This window comes from Lycorma delicatula, chromosome 8, assembly GCF_047948215.1.
Source record: "Lycorma delicatula isolate Av1 chromosome 8, ASM4794821v1, whole genome shotgun sequence".
Classification (NCBI taxonomy): domain Eukaryota; kingdom Metazoa; phylum Arthropoda; class Insecta; order Hemiptera; family Fulgoridae; genus Lycorma; species Lycorma delicatula.
In genome coordinates this window covers 7618359-7641562 of record NC_134462.1, presented here as the reverse complement: position 1 = coordinate 7641562, position 23204 = coordinate 7618359, and the positions used below count along the sequence as shown (strand labels likewise).

Here is a 23204-nt window from a genome sequence, read left to right as displayed (position 1 = left end):
AGCAAGTGTGATGTAGATACAAAAACTGCTGAAATTGAAGAACTTTGGGAATACCATAACCAAAAATTTATTACAAGTCTGGAATTTTTCCTTTTGTGGAATGGGTACATCAAATACAGAAACGAAGGGACCCCCCCCATTTTGAATTTAAACAACATTAATTATTTATTTATCCTTTTCCCTATCAGGAATTTTTAGCATGTTGGCTGATACAGAAAGAGCAAGTGTTACTTGTTGCAGGAGAAAAAAAATTACAGCATGTTTACCTAAAACAGTTTTCCTGATAACCTTTGCTTTGAAAATGGTACCTTATGTACACAAATGCATACACAAAATTGCAAGATTATAATTTTGGTAAGGTTATGGTTTCTATATTAGTGTCACTCGTAATTGATAAAGAATGTTCTGTTCATATTTCCAGATATATAAACATATTAATTGGCAACTTAGGTTACTGCTTCTAACTTTTATCGCCCAGCATGAAGTTGGTCAATTTGTTTACCAGTTTCATTGATTTCACACATGAATTGATATGATTTTAGGACATGTCTTACCGTGGGCAAAGGAGAGACAGTCCACGTAGTTCATCTGGCAGCTATGGGGGAGGTGGTGGTGGTGGTGGAAGCAGACGTCAAAGCTATGGAAGTAGCAATCAAGTAAATCCGTGGCAGGGAGGTGTTGTTCCTGGAGGTAATCAGATGGGTGGTTTAGGTCTTCTACCAACTCCTGCTCAGTCTGGAATTCTTTCACAGCTGTCTACTCCAGAGGCTCAGCTTGCTATGGCTACAAACCTTCTTAATAAAATACTTTCTCCTCAGCAGAGTGTAAGTGAATTTTAAATTGCATCATATCATGTTTATATCATGAGTTGTAATTATTTAAACAAAATTTCCTCTCTGTTAGTCTTTACTGCTGTAGGTTGTTTTTTTTTTGTAAGTTAAAGTAATCTGAAAAACTGACATTGATTGATGGCATATGTGCCAGTAAATTGATGGAAGTCCAGTAGTTGGTCTAAGCGCAGAAGTATGTCTAAGGATTTATGGAAAGTTTCTTGGGAAGTACATTCATTTTAAAGGAAAGGTGCTTTTTAGCATTTACCCAAGTTTTATTAAATGTATTTGTGATAATGGTTTTGCCAATGTTAGATAAGTTAGTCAAAATTTAATCATTTTAAAGTATGGGCGAACGTTATGAAATAATTGCGTATATTACTTTATATTGTGAAATATTAATTTATTTTACATTGTATCTTTTTATGTTGAATGTGTGTTACAGTAAATCCTAAGATTAGACCAAACTGATTTGTTTTTATTCTATACCAAATAAAATTTGGTGAAAATTTCTGAAAAAATAGTTTGTATTAGTTAAAAAATTTAATATAGTAAGTTAATTTTATTGTGAAATACTGGTGTGGTTCTGCTGTTATGATTTTAATAGATATTTTCAGAGTTGTGTTTTCAGTTATGTAATATGATTAATAGTCGTTTCTTCTGTAGCATTCTTGAATCTGTTGTTCATTGAAAATTAACCAGTTCTGGTTGTAATGAGATACTTTAATATTTTTTTTATTTTTATATTCAATACATGGGTTTTCTGAATGATAAATTATTTCTTGTGCATTTATAATCCTAGTCTTCAAATCCCTGGAAATTTGATGAGCGTAAAATTCATTAACAAAGTTTCATTTATTGCCATTTTATTCATGACAGGATGTTACAATCAGATTCATGAGGTTTGTCTGTCAGGGTTACATTGTGCAAGGAATGCCTTATATCTTGTTCACAACTAAAGGGCACAAATAGTATTAGTTATGTCTTGTGATATAACTGATGTGCACTTCAGAAAATAGTGTTGTCATGTTAAGGTTAGAAATTATATTTTTATTTTTTTTGCAATTCTTTTTCTAGCAAACTTCTTCAGTGCCATCGTTACTGAGTTTGCCAGGGCCAATGAACCGAGGAGGGATGTCATACAGTGATTATCGTTCAAGAGGTACATTTGCTGATAGACGTCGTGAAAGGCCTGGTGATAGAAGAATGCAGCCGTATAGTAAGGTATTATAACTTAGTGTTTAGAAAGTTATGTTATCGGAAATTTAAAATTATTGGATTATTTAAAAAAAAAAAGTAGAGAAAAACTGTTTGGCTTTCTTTTTAATAGCCTTTATAATTGTCAAATTTATTATTTTGAAAGTTTTTGAACAGTTAAAAAAAGGTGGGATTAAGATATTAAAATTACTGGATATTAAAATTTTTTTTAAAGTATAAAATATAATTGTTACTTAAAAATACGTAGGCTTCTATAAAATCATTTGAACTGTTATCATTTAGATTAGTAAAGTTAGTATGAATACATAAGGTAAATTCATTAAATAATTTTTAACTTATTTAAAAAAATTGTATATAACTGCAAGCTTTTTTTTGTAAAAGAATTATCCCTGTTTATATTAGATTGTTAGTTTTTTAATATGTGTATTTTGATTACTTATCGAGCTTAAATTAAAATAGCTGTCTTATTTTCTTCTGGACATGATTCTTCAGCATTAGCTCATTTCTTAATTTCAGATTTTTCTTTCATAAATTTAACTTTATACTATACAAAAAAAAGTAGTCAAAGAATTATTATATTAATCATCTGTGTTCTTTGTTAATGTCTAATTAATAATCATTATTACTTTATTTCATTTTATATATTTCAGGGATCAGTTATCCTATAAAAGTTATTAAGAAAAGATTCAGTCTGCCATTTTTTTTCAGCTTTTACCAGTGAGCAGCGAATAACATAATGGCGTGTTTACTATCATAAGCACATGTTTGGGTAGGTGATTAAGTAAGTTTTAATTTCTCCAGGCCGTTTTATTTATATCTTATATCTTTTTGAGCAGAAATATTCCATTTCTGCTCAGAACAGTTGATAGTATATTTCTTTTAAATTCCTACCGCTTATTAATTTTTTCTTATTAGAAATGTTCTTTCTTTTTTGCCAATATAGGCACATCTGGATGTCATATTCATTGCTGACTACTGTATTGTGTAACCAGAATTAAAGTTTCAGATATGGTTTTTCTTCTCATAAAAGAGAGACAGACTTTTCATATATATTATGATTTCAGTCGGGTTTGAACCGACGAGGTGATGGGAAATCCCGTCTAGGGAAGTCCCGTAGTTCCGACAAATCCTCCACTTCACCAAAGCCTAAAAAAAGGGACTCTGATAAGAAAGATAAGAATAAGGATGGAGAGAAGCCTAACGGAGATGTTTCCGTTGAAGATGATGAATCCAAGAGGTAAGCTGTGCTATTGGCTCTTCTTCATACACCTACTCTTCTCCCGTAATTCTATAATTATTCTGATCTGGCTTTTTTCACTATGGCTTGATAGTGTTATTCACAAAGAAACATCATCGAAAATAAGCCATTTCATCCTTTTCAGTTTTATGCCAGATCCATTTATGCAATGAGGTCTCTTACCATAATTATTTTTATCAATCATGGTTAGACCTTCTTGGATATTTTGAGCATGAAACATGTTTATTTCTATTTATTTTTAACCGATTTTTTTTGAAATGTTTTTAAAATATATATATTCTATGTTCTTCTTTCTCTTTATAAAAATCATACATTTCATTAATGAGTGCATTTAGCTTATATATTTGATCGGTTTTACTTCTTTTATGTTAAAATTAATATCTCTTCAGATAACTGCTTTGTTTTATGTAATGTTAATGAATATATTTTCATTATGATAAACATTCTTTTCACATCTTGTATACAGAAAAATATATGAGCTTCACTGTTGCTAAAGAAGTTCTTTTTTTTTATGAAATTGACAGTTTTCATAAAGTTATTTAAATGTTCTGATAAAAAGAATGGTTTTTTCGTCTTCTGCAGCAGTGAACAACCTGTGTTCCTAAATTAAACCTCATTTGTAAACAGTGTGTTTCTGTTAACTTTTCATTCAATGGTTTATTCGTTTACCTGTAAGATTATTGATGTGAATGCTTCATATTTAAAGTATACATACTGTGGATTCAGTGTTTCTTAATGTGTCCTGTGAACTTTTAATTTATTGTAAGTATATTTTATCTTCTACAATAGAAGTGAGTGAAGTTTTTTTTTTTATTAAATATTAACAATTATTTCTTTTGACATGCCTAGAAAATTACTTTTATAGTCCTAGATATGATTTAGAAACTGATTCTTTAGTTTTTTCCTTTGTGATATAATTTAGTTATAAATCAGAATTACTTTAAGATGAAATACTGTAAAGATTTTTCTTTCACTAAAGTTAATTGAATTGTACAGATATACTGTATGCACTTCATAAATATTTTCGACATAACCTTTTTATTTTCCTTCAGAAAGTGTTAAATAAAACTGATTTGTGAAACCTGAAGAATTCATATGATTTGCCTCCTTTTGATAAATTTGTGAAGTTAATTCTCAACTGTTCTTCAAAGAGATAACTTTTAATTCTATTTTTATATTAAAATGAACTGAGGTGAATATTTATTTAAAAACGATTTGTTATGCACGTGTGGATCAGGAGATTTTTTAAAAATTAATAAGAACTAGCGATTCTGTATTTGCTGCTTTATCAATTCAACAGACTTTCATGGCTGACTTCTTACTTATAAAAATAATTTTTATTAGACAAACAGTGTTTAGCTTTGGTTTGTAATTAAACTGTTAAGTACGTTTATATCAAGACTGGTTGAAAATGAATGCAAGTGGATTTTTGACTGCTATTACAAGTGTTCATCATATTTGCTGCAAGTAAGGCCATAACTTCTGCAGATGTCCTTGGATGTCATATTTTTAGTTGTTCTTTCCTATTTTGCAATATGTAAACCTTTATATATATGTACGCCATCTAAGTATATTCTTCTGTTAATATTTCATGTTTCTTTTGACATGTAATGATGTTACACTCTTAGAACTTGTTTCTAATACAGTATATTAATGGGAAACCAATATTTGTGTAAGTGATAATAAAATTGTGTGACAATACTGATCTTCGATTGACTCTTATAAGGAACTAATATTGAAATTCTTAATGTATAAATATACAGACAAAAGAATTACTGATTATAAGGAAATCAATTTCTACTGCTTTGTTTAAGATTGTTTTACTGTGTGAAATCATTAGCGTGCTTCATCTTGTAAACTTGTTTTTCATGTGTTGAAATGCTTGGAAGTTTTATTTTTGGAAAAGCATAGATTTCACTAACCCCTTTTGCCAATTATGGGTGCCTGTGAATTTCTGTATGTCCTCTGTTTTGTGCTTTTGAAGTTTACTGGTGCTGCTTTAAGAGAATATCATAAAAAATGTATTCAATAAGTTTCTCATGGTTCATATCAAATTCTGTAGTTATGCTTTTTTTTATTTCTACAATATTACTAATTGACTGAGAAAGCATAATCATTCTGTAATTAATCTTGTGAATATGGACTTGTAAAAAAAAAATATGTATGTAAAAATATGTTTTGTGTAATTTTTTCTATTTAAAAATTTATTATTGTATAGAATACTAGCTGCAGTTATATCTTCAGAAATTAGGTTAATTTAAAAATAAAAAAATATTCTCAGAAAATTTATATGTTAATATAAGTTAAAAGTAATTTCATGTAATTAATTTTTTGTTGTATTAAAAAAAATTACCTTTAGGCTTTGAATTTTTTAAGTATACTAAATTAGAAATTGGTTGGAAGGGCATAGGTACGTAATTCATGTTTTGTTTTTACTTTGTTATAAAATCAAGCGGTAATTACACAAATGCTTGAAATAATCTGTATTTAATTTTTTTAATTGTATTATATATTTCTGTTTTCATTATGTGAATAAATATTGCAGAGAATTGTAAAATAAATATTGTATAGAGTGGTAGAAGACAGACCAAATAACATCCCATATTTCATGAAAAACAAAATTGCCATCAGACCATGTACAATGTAGATAATAAAAATGAAAATATTAACTTTCACAAGAAACTTATAGCAATTTTATATGTTGCTAAACTTAACAGTAGTATATGACCTTGTAAATGTAAAGACTGTAAATCTAAACAGAAAAAAAGATTGTTTTTTATATTCTCAGCTTTGACAATAATGTTAAGTTACATCTCAACTGTAAACTGCTAGCATTTCATTTGAATTTCTGCTTATTCTTTTCATTTTAAAGACCAGGTATAATTTAATAAAAAAAGTTTTCTTCTATTATTTTTTAGTAGCTGTGTGCTTAGACGAAAGTGCGAAAATTTTGTCATTGCTATGTGCTCCTTTATGGAGCAGTCTTATCTATTTTAGTTCTTAAAATAATTTGCTTCCGGCTAATTAAAATATGACAAAATTTTTAGTTTTTTTGAGCATTAATGAATTAATATTTGTAATACATATATTTCTCTTCAAAATTAAATTAATAAACTTTTAAAACTTAACAAAACAAGTAAAATCTTATTTTAGATTAAGGATAGAATGCATCTTGAATATAATTTGTCTACTGAAAATAGTAAAAATACAAATAAAATTTCAGAAAGAGAGTTAAAGTAGCCAGGTCCATTTAACCTACTGCGTTGGTCTAGTGGTGAACATGTCTTCCCAAATCAGCTGATTTGGAAGTTGAGAGTTCTAAGGTTAAGGTTCAAATCCTAGCAGAGGCAGTTACTGTTACATGGATTTGAGTACTAGAATGTGAATACCAATGTTTGTTGGGTTTCAGTTAACCACACATCTCAGGAATGGTCAAACTGATACTGTACAAGACTACACTTCATTTACACTCATACATATCATCCTCTGAAGTAATGCCTGAATGGTAATTCCTGGAGGCTAAATAGGAAAAAGAAAAAAGAGCTAAGCTTACTTGCTCTAGTGTGAAATACTCTTTTTGTCAGGTTTCGCTTTTGGTGGTGTCCTTAAAGACCTTATCAAGGAATTTGCACTTGTGTTCCTTCCTTTATGTTTGTGATTAACTTTTTACTTTATTTATTTTTTAATGTGCGTGTAACTGTAACAGTCTTATGTATATTATGCCTAAATAATAAAAATTAGTAAAATAATTGCTTTTCTAGAGAGTGCTATAAAATATAGCACATAGATTCAGAATTTTTGTTTACCCTCTACCACTCTGTGCAGATATTTATTTTAATATAGCGCGTGAGAGATCTGCAATGTTGGTTTATGGTTTGTTGCATGCTCACTGCTGTTTTAAACATGTTTTGGTGTTTCAAATAATCAGTAAGTATTGACTTTGAGGATGGGGGTGAAATATTGATAAAAATATTTTTTTTTACAATAATTCTATCTAGAAGTTATCAAATGCTCTTTATCCAATAGTTATTTGGAAGAAATAATTGGAATTTTTCATTGTAATTTAGTTTTTTAAAAGCTTAATTTTATATCTAAATTAATGTGAAAATTATGAAAGTTAGTAATTGAATAACAATCGATCATGTTTAAGATAACTTCTTGACAGATTTATTAATTGAATTCTGAAAAAAGTGGGCTGAATCCTTTGTTCTTTTAACATTACTGCCCACTCTTATTTATACTTAAAATACTTTTTTAATTCTATTTGTAAGTAAAAATTTAGTCATATATATATATATAACACACACACATATATATATAATATATATAAATATTATTGATAATGTGTAATCAATATTCTTAAGACATTATAGTAAGTTTTATTTTACTTATGTACAGTTGATATACTCCATTTTCCCCATTGCCATTTTTTTTTTTGTTTTACTACAAAAATGGTAAGAATGTTTTTAGATAAATCGCTGCAGAAGCAGTTTTTAAATTCTGATAAATTGATGATATAAAAGCAATAAAATGAGTAATAAATGATTGTATTATTTTGTTTGAGATTACAAGAAATTAAAAATGTTTTACTCTAGATTCTGCATAACTAAATGTAAGATAAGATTGTTATGATAAATCAAAATTCTAACTGAAGATATGAACTTAATTTAATAAAAAGATGCATTAATTGTAATAATTTTTTTGTAGAACAGTAAAATTAGATGTAATTTGTATGTGTTGTTGCAAAATACAAATTTGTAATGTTGGATTTAATATTTATTTACAAAAGTTTTTTTTAATTTCATTAGTTCATATTCATTACTGATTTAGTACTTGCCTACATAGTCTTTTAAACATTGTTACATTAAGAATGTGAAGATGTTGAGCTATAGTGCTTATTATGGTAGCACTAAATTTATTCAAGGCGAAGATTCAAACCCATGAATCTATTATTGTACAAAAATTCATCTTTGTGCAGCTATAATTGGGTGTTGGCCTGTAGCTGAAGGAAATATTCAGTTAATGTAACTGAAAGAGCTTTAATTCAGTATATAGTATTAAAAAAGAACAATTATGTACAATTTAAGAAAAACATACTAACTTGTCAGTTATTTTTTCTTGTAGTATTTTATTTGTAATAAAGTTAAATCTACTGATTAATATATATTAATTTATCAAAATAAAATATTCTGCATCATGCACAAAAATAACTGAATATGATTTGTGGTGTATGATGTAGAGTCAAATTTAACTATGAAAATACGATTCTGCAACAAGGTTTGCTGCAAGTGACTGCAATAAGCAAACTAAATATTGTTGTGATTCATTGTTTGGGTTGGATCGGTTGATTAAAGGTTAGGCTGCAAGGTAAACAAGAATAACTGTATCAAACAAATTGTATCTTTAGCACCTTGATATATGCTTAATATAGTTGCCAGTTTTTCTGGAATCTTTTCATGTCTGTAATTTTGTGTAACCCTTTTTTTCAAATTGAAAAAAGAATCTGCTTCTGTTTAAAACTTTTTAAAATGTTTGTTCTATACTGTTCAGTTAAGCAGCAGATTATTTTTATATGAAAAATATAGTTAAGAGGGAAGGCAGTGCCTCAGTTCCTCCCAAACTGATAATTATTTATTAACTGTGTTCATTGTTTTCTAATTAATATTTTTTTAATTTTGCATCTGCTGTAAGACTAATTTAAAGTGTATGAATTTTTTTAATGTCAAATTAGATAAAACATTTTATCCATATTTTCATAAAATAAATAATTTATCAACATGGAACTGCAAATGTGGAAAGTCAAATAAAATTGTGTTATTGCGTGAGTTAGAATAGTGTTACATTTTATGATAAAAAAAAACTTTTCAATTTTCCTATTCAAAACTTCTCTGTATTCAGTTTATAGTTAATCTTCCAGTATCAGAACATGAAAAAATGTGCAGCATAGATTGCAGTACATCAAGCACCTGGTATATTGGGGTTTTTGTACATATGCACTATATCTGGATTAAAAGAAGAATTATATTACTGTCATTGTGAAAGAGAAGAGAAGTAAATAAATGTACTGAGTAATGTTAATAAATTTTAAATTAGTTTATGGAAAGTCTTCATGTTGATTAAAATGTAATTTCATTTCAATTCAGAATTTTAAGGTACAGTTTCTTAAAATTATCAAGTTACAGTTTTGTCCATTGTGTAATTGCTTACATATGTGTTATCTGTAATTTGAGTTTAGAAATGGAATATATCAACTCAAAAATCTTCATAGGTGTTTATTGTTAGAAGAAATCCTCCATGTTAAGATGAAATGTTTTAAATATTTAATATAAACAAAAAAGAAATTGATGGACTTGACTGTCATCAGTTATCTTAATTCATGCATTGTATTTGATCATGTAATATAAGTAGCTTCCTGCACTCTTCATTATATTTATGAATGTTGAATATATGTAGAAAAGAAATTTGCAAAAATTTCATCAAATTAGTCTTCAATAATATAACAATAATTTGTATATTGGGGACTCATTTTTTACTGAATCTGTAATGCACTTAAGCAAAAGTTTTCATCTAAGAAAAACACTTGTCAAAAAGGTTTTTAAGTCCTGACAATTTTTTCAGGTGGAATAATAACTTTATAATTAATCTGTTTTCCTATATCATTAACATTGCATAATTTTCTTTTTCTGTAAAATAAGTTAATATTCAAAATTAAAAGGAAATGCTCAGCGATTATGGCATTTTCTTTACTTTTTCTTTTTTCATTACCAGATGATGTTTCTATTTAAATATATTTTTAGCTGTTTTCCATTTTTTTCTTTTAGAAGTAAAATCCTTTGATTAAATTATATGTTTAGATTTACTGATATATAAAAAGTAGAAAATTTAATTAGCTGTTTTATTATTGTGCAGCCATTATCCACAATATATTAAAAAAGTTTGTTTTAATGAATAATATATTTTCATTTACTGAGGTGTATTGTTTAAAATCTGAGAAGTTAATATGTCATTTTTGGTTAGGGAGGATGGTGATGAGAAGAAAGATGACAAGGATGGTGACAAAGACAGTGATACAGAAAAGGATAGGAAAATGGTAAGTGAAGGTGTAATTTAAATGGATTTATTATTGTCATGTGTTCACAGCTTGATCAGGATATTGAGACAATTTAAAAATGTTTATATAGATAGAATGTAATAAATTGTATTTACGTCTAAGAACATAGAAGATAAATAAATAATAATAGTAAATACATATATATATTTTATAAAATTTAATTTAAATAACAAGATTTGTTTACACAATATTACTTCTACTGTTACAGTAGAACTACTACCTTACACTTCATAAAAAAAAAAAAATATTTTCACTAGTCCACCAATAACTTAACCAACAACTTCCTGCATTCACCATTCATGTGGCGTACTCTTCACTCATTACCAAAGACTTGGTAATGAGGTCATACATGGCCTCATTCAACTTCATACTGTTATCATGTTTACTCCAAAATAGCCTCCCAGCACTTGCTTTTGACTACTTGCTTAATTCTGATTGTCCCACTGGTCCCTGGAGTATTTATATTTCCTTGCTTACATAATCAGTACCTGTTTCATTCCTTAGCTGTTAAAGTGTAATAACTTCATCTGTGCACTTTCCATTAATCTTATTCTGGTCTGGTAACTCTTCTCATTGAACAACTGTTGGAGTAGTGCCATTGTCATAGATTGTTAAAACAGTTCTAGTCTGTGAAGGGATCCCTTTTATTAGTTTCTCATACTTCTTAATTGGAAGGATTTTCTTACCCAGGTCCATTATACTGGTCCTGTTACAATATACATTATTTATATAAAACAGCATTAGAACATGTGTGGTATTAAAGAACAATTGCTGATGAACAGCTTTAACTGCTCTTCAGCCACTCCTTCCAGTGGCTATCTTGAGAGTATTGTCTGTTAAACATAGCCCCCCATCTATTGACTCTTCTGTTAACTGTACTTCCTCCTATTTCATGATGCCACTGAGCCTTTCTTACTTTCCATCATTTTACATTCTGTATGCAATTTCAATGTATAAGCCCATAATAAAGTTAAGTGTGTGCATTTTTTGTAGCTCTAGCTACTCTTGTATCACTTGAGTACTCGAGCCCCCTCACCATAAGCAAGGTCTCATTATTCATAGCGGGAGAGATTTATAGATAATAATTGTAACTATTGTCAGATGTTAGGAGTATCTACAGCATTATTAGACCAACAGCTTCAACAATTTTATTATAAATAGCCCAAATTTCATAATATACACAACTTTTAATATCCCTAAGAAAAAAAAATCTGAAGGAGTGATATCTGGAGATCTTTGTGGCCATGCATTTGGATCTGCTCATCCAATGTGTTGTTCAAGAGTATAGTTAATATCTCTGTGAAATTGTATTGGAGCACTATCATATTGGAAACTAAAGCCTGCAGGAATCTTGAGTTCACAAGCACATTGAGGTACATGTGTCCTGCCACAGTGGGCTACATGAAAAAAAATAAACTGATGCCATTTTTGCATAGTCCTAACCAGTTAGTTGTTAACTTTCGGTGTGTCCCTTTAATTTTTGATCACTATATTGGGGTTTTTAGTTTCCCCAATTTGATAATTGTGTCTTAAAGTTTCCTGCACTTATGAGAGGTTGCCTTCTCACTAATAATTACCAATATATCATCAGTAGTAGGGTTGTTTTCAATACTGTGCAATACCTTTGCAGCAAACTTATTGTAGGTGTGATCATTTGGAGAGTTGCAACTGGAATGATAGCAAACTGAGCTGTTGTGAACAGTGGTTTGAGGAATTTGCAGTTTGTAACTAGCTCACCAATTGAATTTTTTCAGGACGCAGTGAATGCATCACATTTCACAGTTATCATCTCAAACTTAATTTTCAGATGATTTCAGTTTGTGAAATCAAGCTTCCAGTTTCTCTTAGTCATATTTCATTGACGAATAGGCTTAGACACGATAGATATTACATTCAGTTAGTTTGCACATAACCGATTGAAACTCTTGATAACCAAAGCACGTACTGAACCTTGTGTTGTGAAGTCTTATCTCTGACATTTGCATTGTTAGTTGGCCTGCACGTGCATATTCTGCTGACCTTAAGAATATACAGAACAAACCTTGAGCGATATTTCCTATTGATTGAGCCTACATTTAAGATATGCATTTTTTTCTAAATACAGGCCACTACTTTTGAACCTTTAGCCCAAGCACTGTGTGCGTGCTTTTTACACGCACACATACATACCCATACTGTACTTAAGAATATTTACAGTACATTTGATTTAAATTTATTTACAGTTAATTCATATATACTTTATTGAATTATATTTAAGATTTTTTTAAATTACTTTGAAAGTAAAATTTTGTGTGGCTGTCTGAAACTGCCTGCAAGCTGACAGTTTCTGTAGTCAGTCTTTTACTTATACAATCCCTTATTTCTGCCATCTGCTTTTACTTTTACAGTGGTTCAGATCTGTTCAGTTACATTAAGGTGGAACTTAAACACTCCATTCATTATTTACAACCATTTTTCTCTACAGTTAGACTATTTTAATTCGATTTTTTTACATTCTAATGGTTGCTTCTGCTGGGTTAGATTTTAAAAATAATTTTATTCTACTATGTAGTTGTTGAGTTTTTTCATCCAATCATGGTTGTAAATGTTGGATTATGTATACATAATTGCCATTTTCTTTTATTGAAGGAGAGATCTTTATTGTTCCTGTTAGTGTTATAATTATTTTCTATATTTTTATAGATTCTTATTTCTGCATATTTTAACACGATCCACATTTCTTTTGCAGTGTCTATAATTTATTCTTCTGTTAATAAGATTTGTATAATTTTTCATGAAATAAATTTCCTCAAGAAGTAGCAGCAGTAGACATAATTTCTTCATTCTCTATTTGAAACCTATTTTTTAAATCTTAATATTGTTAAATCACTGCTGTTGAAAATGTGTTAAGTGATGCTTATCATCTTTTTACACCAGCAATTTGATTTGAAATTTCAGAGGTTAAAGTTAATCTATATTAGGACTTATAGTAATTTTCTTATGTAAAGATGTCATTTTCAAGTATCTGTTTGTTTAATGAGCATTTGCCACTTTTCCAAGAGTAATGTCACGTACTGAAGTCTAGTGCAGTGGACAACTTACAATATTTATGTGAATTAAAGTCATATAATTTGTCTTAATTGGCTACAGTACTTATATGGTAAGTTTTAACTATGCAGACAGAACTTAAAAAGGTAGATTATTTATTGAAAAACCTAATTTAATCGTAAATTTTAATTTGAAATATGTTTAAATTTGCATTACTATTGTCATCTATATTATAGATTTGATACACACACACCCAAGACCCCATATTCCTCTGTTCTGTAAACCACCTACTACAGAATACTGAGATTTACCTTAATTTTACTTACTATGAATAATTTGAATTTATCACTCATAATAAATAAATACACAATTTTCATTTTTAGTATTTTTAATTCACAGTTTAATAAAATATTTCAATCATGACTGAGGATATGGATCCCATGAAATTACTTTCATGGTAAAACTAATTTAAGATATGTCTTAATCCCAGTATTCTGTTCTAGGTAGTTTATAAATAATAGAATTTAAAAGTGATATATATATTCCACTAAAATAGGATTATATCTTTGTAACAATTGTTAAACTCTGCATACAAAGATTGGTAATTGATGTATAATTATGATATTATATGAACATAAAGTCAATATCATTATTAAATTTTTCTTAATTACTTAGAGGTGACTCTGCTGTTATTTAAGTAAGTTGTTAATAAATTTTGCCATGTAAATGTAATGTAATTTTTGTTGTTACAGTCTCGTGGTGCCAGGTATGCTGGGATACCGCATGCTCTACTGGCATGTCATGTATGTCATAAAAATATGTGGGATGCTACGGTAATTAAATATTAATAATAAATTAAATATTTATTGATAGTTGTTTTATGCATTTAAATGTTTTTGTTCATTTTCTTAGACATGATTGTCAGTGAATAGTGATAATGATTAGCAGGGTTATTATCCCCAAAAGCTATTTACTGGTTGTTTTTTTTCTATGGAAGGGTTGTGATCAAGGGTGAGGTTTTTAATAGTGTGTTGATTAGAAGTTAAAGAAAGCTTGTGCTTATTTACTAAATGGGAAGTGTAGGAACTCTGTTAATATCCTGTTAGATTAATAATGTTTATTATTATTAGTAATAGCTGCATTTTCTGAATACATAAATGTATTCACTACATACTTAATAAATCTATATTCATACAAACAAAAGTATAGCATGTAAGAATTTGCTAACAGTGATAAGAAAATAAATAAGGTTTAATTAAGATAAGTGAACAAAGGTGAATCCTGTCACTGTTACTTTTTCACATTTATCTAGAAGAAGCAGGATAGGTACAGGAATTAAAAGGACGTATTCAGAATGGAGTATACACTTGTTATGACAGAATACTTGATGTTTGTTATTTTATCAAAAAGCAATAATTTAAAAAAATGCTGAATGTCATGGATTCATTATTAAAAGAATGATTTAATCTGAAGTAAGAGTTACGTAAACGTAATGAAATATGACTGAACAAATTGAGTCTCTAATAAAATTACAAAAGGAAAATAAAGAGGACATTGGGTGTTAAAAGAGAGTATTGGTAAAATTTAAAATTAATTTTATCAATACCCTCCCCCTAATATTCAACAATTAAGATAAAAAGATAAGAAAAATTTGTTATGGAATCTTTAGGATGTTGTCTGTTCTATTTTATTTTTTAATCCCTTCTGCACTGATCATTTAGGAACAACTCTGTTGACACCATCTGGTAGCTGTTACCACAGTGGGCTTGAGTGATAAATCTGGCAAAATCTGTTTGTCTTGTAATTGGTTACAGATTGTTTAAAAAAAGGTGTCTTGTGAAGTTATGCCTACAAACTTTATAAATGATGCTTACAGGATGATCTTAAGATCATAAGATTTAACAATAACAAAAATAGTAAGAGATAAATAAGAAATTAATATTAAGATAATTACACATTGCTGATAGGATGCAATATGCTAAACTATTTACAAAATATATTTTTTTGAGTTCATATTCTTTTATTAGAATTAATGTTCAGCAATGGATGATTGTACTTTACTCTTTTTCTAACTGTTTGTCAGTTGAAATGGTGATAGATTACTGTGCTAAGAACAGTTGTATATGTGATTGTAATGTCTTAAAAAGTATAAATTCCAAATCTTTTTTGCTTTGGATAAAAAATTATTGAGACTGACATGCCATGTGTTCAGACTAAAATCTTAATTTGTCATTCATATACTAATCGTTTATAAAATATTGTTTGGGGTAGTCGAAGAATTATGTTTTGACACAATTTATTGCATTTTTCTTTATTTCATTAATTTTTTTTTTTGGTTAGATTTTGTTCTCGTTGACCTGATCTTATGTTCAACCTGTTTTCTTAGAACTTAGTGTCATGTCTGAGATTTCTTCATTAGCCAAGTTTACAGTTTATTCCTTGAATATGGTATTTAATATATATATTTTGAATTAAACATGTTTAATATGATGTGATGTGTCAAAAGTTAGAAAATCATACAATTAAAATTTTTAATTAAATTTAAGCTTTAGTCTTTGTTAAAAAGTGGTTTTACTAAGACTGAATCTCAAATGTTTGCTTTATGTGATATTACATATATTTTGTTTTCTATATTTTTGTTACATCTGTGAAACTGGATTTTTAATTTTAGAAAATTATTTATTTAAATAAATGTTTGTTTATTGCAGTCGTTTGAGAAACATATGACTGGCCGCCGGCATCAGATGATGATGGAACAATTAGATGAGACTTATAAGATTAAAGTTGAGCTTTTACGCCATGAGCAGCGAGTAAGTAAATTATACCAAAAAGTACTAATAAAATAATTAATTTTGGCTAAAATGTAAATACATAGTTTATTAGTATAAGTTTATTATACTAAGTTTATTAGTATAAGTGTAGAAATAAGAAGGTATAACAGTTGATTACATATTTATGGGTTTTGAATTGCTGCATAACTTTCTCTTATAGATTCAGTTTATTTTGGATTGCTGCAGGTGATATTTGTAGTTTGCATTAAATTTTTTTTGAATTATGATTGTTATAAGGTTTTGGATAAAAAATAGTTTTCATAAGTATTTTTGTTAAGTTTTTTATTGCAATGAAATTATTTTTTAACTAATATTCTATTGATAATTTTTGTAAGTCAGCCATTTATTTATTTTATAATAGTCTCCAACTAACTGAATTTAAAGAAAATTTCTGATGGCATTGTGCATGTAGTTTGTACTATTTGTAGTGAAGAAAGTTCATAAAATGTAAATTTTTTTTTTATGTGTTGTCATTTATTGTTCTATTCCTTAAGTAATCTAATGAATATGTTTATAAAATATAACTGTAAAAAAATTATTTTCAGGCTGCTGAGTCTCAAAGAGAATTAGAAATTGAACGACTTCAACGTCAAGGGAAAAAAGTCTTTAATAACAAAAGAGAATATTGCACCATGTGCGATTTGCACTTCTATGGGAATTTAATCTCTCACCGTAAGAAGGATCGTCATCAGGTTTGTTAATCTTTAATGAATGTTTAGATTTATTTATTGCATTGCACTAAGAAAGGCTTTTGTCATTTACATTTTTTTTTATCAACATTAGAGAAATTTGAAAAAAGCATAAGTATAAAAAATTGCTCTTATTCAAAAAAGTAATTGCAGTTAAATAATACAGATTTTTGTGAAAAAATTGTCTTTCTTAAAATACAGTGATGAGAAATAAGTATTAGTGTTAAAATTTGTCATCATAAAGTTTTCAGTCTGTTAATAGCCAATATAACAATTGTTTTGCTAGTTGTCTTTTTAAGATAATCAGGATTTGAATTTTTTAACCCTTGTTTTTATTTTTTATTTATTTTTTTTTTTTGTATAATTGACAAATTTAATGTGTTAGCAAGTTTTACCTCAAAAATAAACTGTACCAAAAGGAAAATTACTTTTATAAAGTATTCCTGGTATACATTGCAGTTAATTTAAAAGACAATGTCAGAGGGTTAGGGGTTTTTTTTTTTGCGAGTACAGTTTTGGACCAATTTTGCCACTATATTACTTATATTAGCAGTAATTATATGTTTGTAAGGTTATAACAGTTATTTTAAATTTATCTGCATGTATGAAATTCGCAATCGTTATTAATAATTGTACACAGTATGTATTCCTATGAGAGGGGTATAGTCATCACATCTTTTGTCTTTATTAAGAATGCTGTTTTATCAATTCATTTATTATATTGTAATATTGCCAACCTTCATGGCAGTATAGAAATCTTTCTTGTGGTACTACATTTTCACTCCAACGTATGAATCAGTTTAATTTCTTCGTGACTTACTTGTGTACCCAAAATTTTTCTTAACGCTTCTTCATAGTTTGCTCTTCATATTTACATTTTGGTAAATCTGATGAAGTGGTGTGCACTGTGAATGTGCTGTGAGAACTTTTAAGATACAACCAGTATGTGATTAATTTTATTGAATTTTATACTGCTAGGATGATGCTATGTCTTTTTAATTCAACAAATGATCTGTGCATCACTTGATTTTGATATTTGGTATATAACTATGCACCTTGTAATGGCCAAAAAAATTTTTTATACTTTAAAAAAAATTTTCTTAAACGTAATAACTATTTTTTATCTCGCAGGTAAAAACAGCAATTTTTGTCACTTTTCTACGAGATATAGCATTCTTATTTTATGTCTTTGAGGGTCAAGAAGGGCTAAAGAGTAAAGATGGAACTTCATCATAGTTCACTCAAAATTCATTTTGTTACATAACCAAATTTTTATAATGTTTACTGAAGTTACGATTTACAAATTGTTTTTTCAAACTTTGGCCCAAAATAAAATGAAGGGCTTAGGGTAACAGGCCTATTTTTTATCTTTTAAGTCTTAAATACTAGTAGTACTTATAAAAAAAAATTGACTCGGTGTCCTTCATTAAAACAAAAAAATGGTTCTCAAATCATAAGATTTTGAAAATGTCTCATTTTTGGAGTACAAAAAGCACACGTGGGGTGGGTGGCAAAAATATAACATTTTTACAGCAGTAAGTACTTTTTATATACTCTGAAACTATATAAAATTTATTTTGTTACTCAAAGGGGTTGAGAATAAATGAAGCCAACAAAACTGCTAAAAACACTTTTCTCTCTAACCGTAAACAACATATTCAAAAGTTCAGATGTTGTATTTTTTCACATTATAAAAATTACACCTAAACTTGTTAGAATGAATAAATTGATAAATAATAGTCTATTACAAAATGAAATAGTTGCAGATATAAATAGACAATTAGATAGTTACAGATTTAAATTAAATAGTTAAAGTATAAATAATTACATAATTCAAATAAATACAAGTTGTTCAATTCACTTTTACCTTATTTTACTCCTGCTAATAGATGTTACGAATAAATCTCTTGCACCTTTTGATAACTAACATAACTTGGCTCCTGCCATTTTTTTATTGAGTAAACTCCTCATTCATCTTTGGTGTAATATTGTGTCCTCTTCCAGTAGTCGATAGAAAAAGCTGTGAAGGCATGAGAATCTTTAAAATATTTTCCATTTGAACCCATGTTTAATTATCTCTCAATGATTTCTTGAATGAAGTACCAGGACCCTGCGGGTGGAAAAAGTGTATCCTGTATTCTTCATTTTCATGTATTTTGACTTTGCCTAACCACCACTTGTCCATCGTAAACACAGCAGACATAATTTTTACATTTTGGCTTTTGTAAACTTATTAAGCAATCTGAAACTAATGTCCTTGTTTACAAATATTAACATAAATGTTTCTGATTCAGAGGTCTTACACACTATATTTCTGACTTGTTGAAACGTAACTGTGAAAAACGTTCTTGTTTCTGGGACTTTTGTGATAACCTGGTAACAAGGACTGAGGTATTCTTTAGTAACTTGAACATCTTTATTGGAGCAGAAAATAAATGTTAATTTTGTCTTTGCAATAATTCTACACTTTAGAAGGTGTGCCTTTTTACAGTTGCACTAATACAATCACATGGTCCTTTCCAAGGTATGAGGCAAAAAAAGCCATTCAGCTGCAATCTCAAAATCTTATTGATAGTAAAAATTCATGAATTAATTTTGTTTTTATACTGGGCTGAGGAGGCTTCAGAAAAATAAAAAATTGTCAGTAGCTTTTGCTTTGTAATTTTCTTCTTTTTTAAAATTGTAGATGGAGATGTACTGTGACAATCTTTTGACTAGTGATATGATTGGACTTCATCCTGTATCACAAAAGAAAAACTTTGAGAGAACTCTCCCATTACAATACATTCATTCTCCAACAAGTTTTCCTTTTTAATGTTGAGGAAATTAGCTTTTTTTTTTGCAACAAATTGATGGTTTTTAAATTGAAATTTTCAGTAAGTTTACCTAAGTACTCATGAAATGGAAGAATTTGAGTAGTTCAGAGCATTTAACAGAAATCTACTGTTTGAAGCTATTTCAGAACCAAAATCGTACAGGCTCTCTTTAGCTGATCACTTCTTCCTGGACATTTTTCACATTGTGACAGCATGCGCATTTCATTTTCCATATCACATACCAATGTTGAAAGGAGAATTTTATAATCAAACTTCATTTTTAGAGCAGATGAGTTTTAAATTTTGTTGGGTGGTGTGCACACACACACACACACACACACACACACACACACGACAGACAGATAGTAAGTACCTGACCCACCAGCCAAAACATAAAATTTATGTCTTGATAGCAAATTTTGAAAAACAAATTTTTAAATGTTTTTTTTTGGAAGGCTGTGTACAATTCTTTTAGGTTAGTAAGAAAAGCCTTTCTTGAATATTAATTTTCTTCCAGTCAGCTTGTTTACAGACACACATCATTCGGCTATGCTTGTCATTCTGGTAAAAATCTTTACATATTTAATAACATTTTCATCAATTACATGATTGGGTTTTTTTTGCCAATTTGTGGCAAAATTCAACTTGTTTGGATTGACAGGCTAAAAAACTAACACTAAACTCTTTTGACTAACTCTACTGACTTAACTTTTGAATTTTTTGAATGCTCCAGCTACTTGGTAATAAACATAAAATATTAATTTTTTCTTGGGTTAATGTAACTTTCATTTTATCCTTTATTTTAATGATTAATTCTTCGTATTCCCTACCTAAATCAGCATAATTTTTGTGGTAATAAACTGGTTTCTTCTGTAGAAATATTTAAATCAAAGGAATTGTTTAATTTACTGGTAACTGACTCGTCTACCCCTTTGTAACTTTTTTTTTAAATTGGTTCCTTTGCGCTGCTCCATAATTTTTGAAACTTAACAGGGGAAATGCAAAGTGCTGAACAAGCTTTATTCATGGATACTATAACACATTGAGGCTCAAATGTATGTTGACATTCTGGTCCCTTTCTGTTGTATGGTCTTATGATCTTTGTATTTTGTTAAAGCATTTTGAACCCTGCTCTGCCTGAAATTAATTATAAATTTGGATTGCTTGTTGAAAGTGTCAAAGATATTTCTCGAAGAAATTTGTTAACTGGTTTAGTGTGACAGCTAAACAGCTCAGAGCAACTTTTTCCATTAATATGAAAATATTTATCTAAATATTCTCAATTTTATGAAAAGTACAGATGTTTTTTTTAGTATGTCTATTTCAAGATGTAAACTACCATATTATGCAATACTAAAGATCTATTGTAAGTCAATTGGTGAACATACTGTTTTAGTGTGAATGCCAATTGAACGCTCCATAATAAGTTTTTATAAAGGCAAGGGTTCTTACAATAACAATATAGATAGTATAAATTATGAAACTACAAATTGCACCTCACTTTGTTGTATCCCAGTTTTTCTACAGCTGAAGTAAAACTATTGCATAAAAGAGAAGTTGCTGCTAATAAAATTACTTGTACAAGTATCTCATTATAGACATATGAAAATAAAGTACATAAAACATACTTGTTGCAAGAATTTCAGATTTTTGCCACCTGTCCCACATATAGTTTTTGGATCTCAAAAGTGAGAAATTTTCAAAATCTTACTCAAAGCAAACTTACTTAAAATCTTCCTAAAAGTTAAAATGTCAAAACAGGCCTGTTACCCTAAGCCCATTATTTACTTTTGGCCTAAAATTTGTGAATGTAACTTGAGTAAACATTACAAGATTTGGTTATTAACAAAATGAATTTTGAGTACACTAAGTTGAAGCTCTGTTTTTATTCTTAACAAAAAGAAGCCCTTTTTGACCTATAATATTCAATGCTGTCATAGAAAATGTCAGCTGTTTTAAAAGAATTTCCATTCTCTTTATTTCAAAATGTTGGCTTGGCTTATGATTAGATATTTATTTTCTGACTACGTAAAACCAGCTGAAATTCACTTGACAAGAAATTAATTGTGTAAATCTCTCTCATTTAAAAAAATCTGTCAGAACTGTTGACATTGATTTTCATTGTAGTGGAAGACTGGTGGGGGTTTTAATTGTAAAATTACATGTATGATGTAATTCACAGGGACAGATTCATACAAATATGTAGTCTTGAGCATTAGCACTGTTGGTTCCAAGGTTATTTATCCCGTTTATAAGGTTATTTGTATAATCAGCTTTTTTTTTATCCTCAAATAATTTCTTTGGGGCTCAAGATGTACAAACTAGTATATAAATTTAGCCGGGGATTATGTTGAAAGTAGTAAGAATAAAAATTTTTCTGCAGTCATTTTTCTATATTTAATAGTTATGTACACTATAGTATCTGTTATTTCACTCACATTTATTTTTCATGATAATTTCTGATGTTTTCAGTTTTCTGTAAACTTTTTTTTTAGCTTATTTAACTATTTTATATTATTTAACTATTTTTTTTTTAACTATTTATTGAAGCAGGTAGTGCAGACTTTACTATTTATATTTTACTTAACTATTTATATTTTATTTTTCTAGAAATTGAAGGCTTTCCTTCATCCTAAGTGTCACCTATGTCACAAGGAATTTCCAAATCGTTTGGAATGGGATGATCATAAGTTGACTGCTTCTCATTTGAAGGTAAGTTTATTTCATCTCCAAAAAGAAATTTATTTGTAACATAGAACCAGTTGTTTCTTATAAAGTTTAGGAATAATTGTAAACTTGAGCCATTTACACATTCCAACTTTGTGTACATCCTCCTTATAATTTAGTCTGCTTTTCATAATATTATTTGCCATGAGAGCATCATGATTAAACATAAACATGAACATTGATCAGCAGCATATGCTGCTTAGAACCTCTTAATTGCCTTAATATACCTCTTTTATACAGAGGTGTAAGGAATTGCAGAACATCAGTTTAGTTTTGAATACAAAACTTGTGTGTGGTGCCTTAAAATTTTAAAAGTGTAGTTTCACTGAAAATAATTGAGGTTTTAGTTTTTTAGTTTGCAGTCAGACTGTAACTTTAGATTTCCATGCAAAATTGATAAAATATGATCGGTATGATCTGCTATCAGTAGAAAGATAAGATTGTGTATGACTGTTATTTAAATTATGGTTTTACTTTATTGGATGGAAAGCCATGTGCATTGTTTGCTTTCAAGTCCTCTTTGATAAAAGCATGAAGCCATCAAAATTAATTTGACATTTGGAAACTAAACATCCATATCATAAAAACAAACCCTTGGAATTCTGAGAAATGAGCAAACTTCTGTTTGTAAGTAAATAAAGGCATACTGAATAAACTACACTTAAAGCATCTTATCTCATGGCATTAAGAGTAGCTG

The 23204-nt window shown here is 28.6% G+C and overlaps 1 protein-coding gene across 1 annotated transcript in view; it reads left to right on the top strand.

The window, feature by feature from the left end:
• The window catches only part of Pep (Protein on ecdysone puffs), a 36845-nt gene that overhangs the window by 2144 nt on the left and 11497 nt on the right, over positions 1–23204 (top strand). The window contains exons 2-9 of the mRNA XM_075373974.1: positions 543–824; positions 1908–2054; positions 3113–3285; positions 10324–10396; positions 14197–14277; positions 16153–16254; positions 16821–16967; positions 22391–22492. Of these exons, the coding sequence (XP_075230089.1) occupies positions 546–824; positions 1908–2054; positions 3113–3285; positions 10324–10396; positions 14197–14277; positions 16153–16254; positions 16821–16967; positions 22391–22492 (1104 nt within the window). The 5' untranslated portion in view covers positions 543–545. The remainder of the gene's footprint in view (positions 1–542; positions 825–1907; positions 2055–3112; positions 3286–10323; positions 10397–14196; positions 14278–16152; positions 16255–16820; positions 16968–22390; positions 22493–23204) is intronic.